We start from the raw sequence: 7620 nt of genomic DNA on the forward strand, positions 1-7620 counted from the left end.
ATATAAGTTTGACAAGTCAACCTTTCCATTCCCAACGTTTTTTTTTATCATAGACTACTAGGCTATATATTGATTTGATTGATTGATTTTGATTGATTTTGTGCACCAAGTTTGATGTGTACTAATACACACCTTCATATTGTACATCCCAGAAATAGACTTGTGGACATTGGGAGTTATACCTTCTCTGACACCTTCTATTTGCGGTTACCGGTAATCAACATTCTTTCCCCTATGAAACAAATGTTCACTACTCCAACAGAAAATCATTAGCAGGGTCAGAGACTGGGACACTTGTCTCCAGCTGCTTTTGTCTGGCACCATTACACTGAATTCATTTAAAAAAATGCATTGGTTCAAGTTTGGATCAAGCCAGCCTTCAGGAAGCTTCATTATATGCACCAAGACAGCAGTGAAATTGCGAGCAGTGTGAAAGAAACAGTTTCTTGTTGTTGCTAGAATTAGCACACTTTCCATAGCCAATTAATTCACTCGCTTGTCCACCCTCCTGCTTTATTACTTTATTATATGCTCACATCATTTTTTATATGGCATTAAAGCTATGCTATTTAATTCAAACAGCAAGACCAAAGGCCCATCTGTCATCATTCATAATACAAAAAATTGCACCAACAGCAATGATACTTTAAAATGTGACTGTGCCTTAATTTCCATAAGATCTCCAAACAGAAAACATGCATTCACATTTTGTCTTTTTATTTTCAGGAGAAATTTTAATTCCTTCCTAAACATAGATGGGAGTTTGATTTTCTTTTTAAACTAAAACGCAGTTACATGAGCTCACGCTCATGTAACGCTCCAGATAGGTAAGCATTTCCAAAAACTAAGGTTAACTTAAGTTTGTAGAGCCCCCTAATGTTTTAATCATTATTTGTTCCTCAAACAGAGGCCAACATGTGCTATGTGATCCAGAAAGTGTGTCATGATCTATTGATTATAGTAGTAGAGAGTATACTAACAGTGAATAAACATTTAGCCCAGTGGGGAATTCCAATGTTGATCTTCTCTGCCCTGTGGGAGGTTGGCTTGGTAAGGGGCTTGGGGACTGTGCGACAAAGGGGATGGAAGATAATTATGGAGAAAGAACATCTATCATTTACACATACTTTCTTTACCCAAAGAACATGTTGGCTTCAATGCATCAATGCAATTGTAAAATGTCACATGTCTCAAACAGCCCATATATATATATATATATATATACAGTTAATATGTGTGTGTGTGTGTGTGTGTGTGTGTGTGTGTGTGTGTGTGTGTGTGTGTGTGTGTGTGTGTGTGTGTGTGTGTGTGTGTGTGTGTGTGTGTGTGTTAGGCTGCACAACAGTGACACTTGGTGGTGAAAACCAACCAACGCTATTTTCGTGCTCGGACACACCCGAGGACACAGCCAGCCAGGGACACACATAGCTGTCTATAGGAGTGGTTGCATAGCTGTCTATATAGGAGTGGTTGCACCACTCAAAAATGAAACCTCCTCAGCCTAGTGGGAATGTGCGTGCACAGTTTCATTGCAATCGGACGCTGCGTTCATGATTTGCAGCATTGTGTTCTAAACGGGCCAGTCGCAAACTTTAGCCATCAACCAATCAGGATAGAATATGGAAAATCGGACAGATCCGTGTTGATCACATGACTATAGAGATAGTGTGTACTGATTTGTGTGATGTATGGATAAAATCTGTAGCTGTAAATTGTAAAAAAATAAATCTAAAACGTGTTGTCTCTCCTGCCCTGTGACTTTACATGATAGTCCCTGGGCTGTCATGTGGTAACCTGTACAAAACTGCTACTTTTCAGGAAATGGAAAAAAAGCACCTGTGTTTCAATGCAGTTATTATTCAGTCAAAAGCTCTTGTTAATGTTAATATCTTCCTCTGCATTTATTTTTTTAAATAAATAACCACTTTCAACTAGTTGTCCCTATTCAGGGCATTTTCAAAATGTTTACCGTAATTCTTTTTCTGCCATTTACAAACATATTCGGACCCCCTAGGCTAGGGTACGGCAGGTGCCAACTACGTACATGTTCGTACCCCCCGTATATACTTCATATATGAAAGCTAAACCTTTTAGCATTGCTCCGGTTGCTATGCAACGCCTCCGTCCCCACCAACTATGGGATTTTTACATCCAGGCTCCATTTATCTCCATTTAAAGCAGGATATTCAAAGCCCTGTATCTCTAAAGCTTTGAGCGCTGTCTATGGTGAGCCGTCGCGCATCCGATGATCGGATTTCATTTGTGACTTTGTCTCGCATCGCTCCGGACATGTTACAGTTTCTGACGAGAGGTAAGGGTATGCGCTAAGGCTAACGATCACTGCTCAACAACAACAGCCCCCACCTCCCTGATAACCCGGAAATTAATTTCTGAAATAAAATATGGAGATACAATGCTGTTGTCAACTTGTCAGTGACGATTTGCAAATGTTTGAATGAAATCAGCTATAATCTCTTCTACCTGGGGCATTTGAATCTGTGCCAACTGCCAAGTGTTTGTGGCGGTATTCCCATAATGGTGTGACTAGCTCTTGATAAGGGCATTACGGCTGGCAGTGTTCTGAGGTGGAGAAAGACTAATTTTACTGTTTTCCATTACCAAATGTTGCAAATAAACGTCACTCTAATTCAAATTCAGCATATGATTCATGATAACTACTTTTTATATATGTGATGTATGCCATGCTTTTGTTATTGCTTAATGTAAGTCGCTCTGGATTAGCATCTGCTAAATGCCTAAATTGTAAATTGTAAATTATTACTATATGGACATGCATGGACAATTAATTCACTCACTGGTATACCCTCCTGCTTTCTAAATGCTCACATGCACTGCTTTTTAAATGGCATTAAAGCAGTCCAAATCTACTTATTTCTTAGACAGCTCCAAGACCAAAGACCCATCTGCCATAATACAAAAAAAACATTGCTGATTCTTATGTGACTTACCATAGATGGAGTTTGAGATCACCCTGTATAGCTCCAGATAAATATTAGGTAAAGCATTTCCCAAAACAAGGGTTAACTTTTCATTACCAATTGTTTGCAAATAAACCTTACTCGAATTCAAATTTAGTATTACTAATATATTATGCATTGTACAATTGTACATACAAATGCACGCACACTGTCTGTAAAAGTGTTTCTGATTGGTGGTATGGTATATATTTAGTATTTCTTCTATTTTAAGTTTCTTCAAAGCATTCTCTTGAGCCTTGAAGTTGATCATAGGAGGCACTAAGAGGTGGCCGGTGAGTCTTTTGATCATAACACGCAAAGACCATGATAAATGAGCTTACAGCTCATGCATAAACTATGTAAAAGCACTTAGAACAGTGAATATGTCCCTAAATATTTCATGTGCTACAAGGAATAGAGGCTTTTTGCTTAATCTTAAGATATATCCAATATATATATTTATGTCACCAGTTATTCCATATTATAATTCTCAAGTTAGCAGCCGTGTGTTTATTTTATTGAAGTGTCTGATACTTCAAGTGCACATAGGCTACAAGACACTACTAAGCTATTTATAGTATGGTACAGCAAACAAGTTCTTCCATTAAACAGTACTCATTAAAGTGCATATAAATGATCAAAACTGTACCAACACAGCCAGCCATCAGCTCATACAAATACACCTAGTCTACATGATCATAATTAGACAGACTTAAGCATTCAAACATACTCCTGTCTCACTTTCCATGCTTTATCTAATAATACCCTATGTTTGTTAAAGGGATAGTTCAGATTTTTTGAACTTAAGTTGTATGAAATACTTGCCATTAATATAGTGGTTGCAACTGTATTAATTGATTGCCCGAGTCCCATGGAGGGAGTTCTGCTCTGGTTTTGGTCAATATTAAGTAGTTCCGGTCATTTTGTGGGGGGCACTGGGGCCACGAAGTAAAAGTAAATTAATCCACAAAACGAACGTAATTTGTATTGTTGACCTATTTCTAAAATATTAGCGCGACTTTCGTTCAACTTTGACCCCTCTATCACATGGAACTATTTTTTGGGCGTAGTGATATGGACACAAAAAACATAGTTCTGTGTGATAGAGGGGTAAAAAAAGAACGGAAGTTGCACTAATATTTTAGAAATAGGTCAACAATACAAATGACGTTAGTTTTGTGGATTCATTTACTTTTACTGTGTGGCCCCCAGTGCCCCCCACAAAATGACCGGAACTACTTGATATTTAACCAAAACCAGAGCAGAACTCCCACCACAGGACTCGGCAATCAATTAATACAGTTGCAACCACTATATTAATGGCAAGTATTTCATACAACTTAAGTTCAAAAAATCTGAACTATCCCTTTAATGTAAAAGCCATTCATGTCTTCCTCCCGTAACCAAAATAACACTGGATTCTGACTTTTCAATACAAGAGTAAACATGGGGGTGCCCAGCCAGTAGTAGTGCACAGATCATACAAATCACACCAGTTGCAACTCCTTGCAACTAGTTGCAACTCCTTGCAACTAGTTGCAACTCCTCGCAATAAAATAGTTTTAATGTCAACCACACCAATGCAACTCCTTGCAACTAGTTGCAACTCCTCGCTACAAAATAGTTTTAATGTCAACCACACCAATGCAACTCCTTGCAACTGCCATTGGGGATATTGGTTCCAAGTATAATTTAGTTGCATGTTGCAAGGACTTGTATGGTGAATCATTGGTGCGGTTTGGGCTTAAGGACCCAGGCTCGAATCTGACTCCCATGTCATCTTGCATGTTTCTCCTCTCTCTCTGCTCTTGGTGTCCTGTCTCTACACAGACACTGAAAGCTAAAGCATAAAATGTAAAAAATAAGTCAGCCAGTCATTCATTCATAAATAAATAAATACATAAATAATAGCATTAAACCTACCCACTTCAATTGCCAATGGGAGAATGATTAATTCACATGACAATAGTGCATTGTTCAGTAAGTGCCTTCAGGTTATCGATTAAGCTAAAAGCTTTTGATGAGTACTCTTTTGAAAGGTTACGGTATCAATTATTGCTGCCAATAAACCTATATATTTCATTTTGAAGATACATATTTGAGTAGTTAGATTACTTCAAATGAACTAACTGAGTATTTTACTGTGTGTGTGTGTGTGTGTGTGTGTGTGTGTGTGTGTGTGTGTGTGTGTGTGTGTGTGTGTTTCCTCTATGCTCTCGTGTGCAGCTGCAGCCAGTGAAACAGTCCCTACGTAAGTCTCTATGCAGGGAAATCCACTGGAAATGCCTGCTGCTCTCCCTGCTGATGTACGGCTGTGTCGGGGCCATGGTCTGGTGCCAGGTGACCACGGTCACGCGCCTTTCCTTCGACAGCGCCTATAAGGGAAAGTCTATGATGTACCACGACAGTCCCTGCTCCAACGGCTACATCTACATTCCTTTGGCCTTCCTGGTCATGCTCTATGTGGTCTACTTGGTTGAGTGCTGGCACTGCCACAGCAGGAACGAGCTGCAGTACAAAGTGGACGTGGAGAGCGTGACCGAGCGCATCCATCGCATGCAAGAGGCCACACCCTGCATCTGGTGGAAGGCCATCAGCTACCACTATGTCAGGAGGACACGGCAGGTAACGCGCTATCGCAACGGAGATGCCTACACCACCACACAGGTTTACCACGAGCGTGTCAACACACACGTGGCCGAGGCGGAGTTTGACTATGGGAACTGCGGAGTTAAAGACATCTCGAAGCGTCTGCTGGGCTTGGAAGGCTTCCCCGTCACCAGGATGAGGTTCACCAAGTGCTTTAGCTTTGCCAACGTGGAGTCTGAGAACTCGTACCTGACGCAGCGGGCTAGGTTCTTCACAGAGAATGAGGGCCTGGATGACTACATGGAGGCCCGTGAGGGAATGCACCTGAAGAATGTAGACTTCAAGGAGTACATGATTGCCTTCTCTGACCCCAATAACCTCCCCTGGTACGTGACCAAGTCCGTGTTCTGGGCAGTGGCCACTTTCACCCTCTCTTGGCCCCTGCGGGTGCTGACGGAGTACCGCACCGCTTGCATACACTACCATGTGGAGAAGCTGTTCGGCTTCGAGTACGTCCCCACAACCCCATCTGAGGAGCGGCCATACAGCCACCGCATCCCACGAGTCAACACTATCGACAGCACAGAGCTGGAGTGGCACATCCGCTCCAACCAGCAGCTGGTGCCCAGCTACTCTGAGGCAGTTCTCATGGACCTTACCCAGATCTCAGGGAGCTGCAATAGCTACTCTGCGTGCGGTGGCTACGGCAGCTACAGGCAGAACTGTGAACGCTGCCACCGCACCATCAGCAGCTCCTCCATCTTCTCCCGTAGCGCCCTTAGTATTTGCAATGCGGGCAGCCCGCGAATTCCCTTCAGTTCGAGTCGCTTCTCCCTGAGCCGCCTGTATGGCTCCAGGCGTAGCTGCCTTTGGAGGAGCAGTGGGAGCCTGAACGAACAATCGCGCCCCACCGAGAGCACGCGCTGCCTTTCAGGCCAGCAGGCCAGCGAGGAAAGCCCTCCAGCTTACCAGGACGCACTCTGCTTCCCTGTGCTCATTGTACATCGCAACGAAGGCTGCCTCAACCATGACCATCGCTCTCTGCACAGGAACGGCTCCTGTGTGGAGACCTCGCTATGACCCACAGCTTCTACTGCTGACATATGAAAAGGAATATAATAATCCCTCTTCCCTGAAGAGGTTTACTGGTTGAGAACCTTTTTCTTTTCTCCAGCGGCAGGCTAGGATGGGCCTTTTCCTGTCGTTTCACTATTGAGGTGGCTCAGTGACCCATGAAGAAATGTTTTCCTCCACCTTTTCACAAGAAGTCGCTCACAAAGGTATGAATAGTCGACAATGGAAAAATCTAGAAATGTGTGTCAGAAAACATAATAGTACTTTCAAAAAGTCAGGGGCAATTGACACAATGCTCTTATGAGTGAGGTTTGAAACAGTCTCCAACTTTGAAGGACCATGTGGCTCTCTACTTAACCGATTGGAGAAATTACAGTTCTGACTTCACACCAGTTTCATTTGGTAATTACAGTATCATGTTACTGTCCTGCAATATCTACCAATAGAGGACATATACGGAATACAAAGGGGACAAACATCCCACCGTGAAATCGTGAATGCCATAACTGTATCTGCTTGTTATAGAACTAAGTCAAGGGCCTCAGTAGGAGCAACTGCTTTTCATATTTGACTAAACTATATCATTAGTAAAACTCAACCTCAAATAAGGGTTGACTCATGGAATATGGTGAAGTAATTGATTCACATGCTACATATTTACAGACAGCGGGATATCTACAGTGTCACAAAACCTGTACACAAGGAAAAACACATATGCCTAGACTTTTACTGTAATAAAATAGAACATTTTACTTTATTTGCATAGAAGATTTCGATGCTAAAGGAACTGAATTTGCTCCTTTAAAGACTGAATGTGCTCTGAGAAATCCACTAAAGAAATGATATGAAAGTATATGAGGAAATCAGTTGTTGCATATAACATCCAGATTAGTTCAAAATCACCTGGTAATCAGATGCTTTCGATGACACTATCCTCCCTGGCTCTCTAAATATAGTACACATGATGGTCACTGAATAA

At 41.8% G+C, this 7620-nt stretch overlaps 1 protein-coding gene across 1 annotated transcript in view; it reads left to right on the forward strand.

Moving 5' to 3' along the window:
* Nucleotides 1-6647, forward strand: part of tmem151ba (transmembrane protein 151Ba) — a gene marked incomplete at both ends in the record, with an annotated part of 7598 nt that extends 951 nt beyond the window's left edge. The window contains one exon of the mRNA XM_079526658.1: nt 5205-6647. Coding sequence (XP_079382784.1) covers nt 5205-6647 — 1443 coding nt within the window. The remainder of the gene's footprint in view (nt 1-5204) is intronic.
* Nucleotides 6648-7620: the final 973 nt, after the last annotated feature.

This window comes from Electrona antarctica, assembly GCF_951216825.1.
Source record: "Electrona antarctica genome assembly, chromosome: 17".
Taxonomy (NCBI): domain Eukaryota; kingdom Metazoa; phylum Chordata; class Actinopteri; order Myctophiformes; family Myctophidae; genus Electrona; species Electrona antarctica.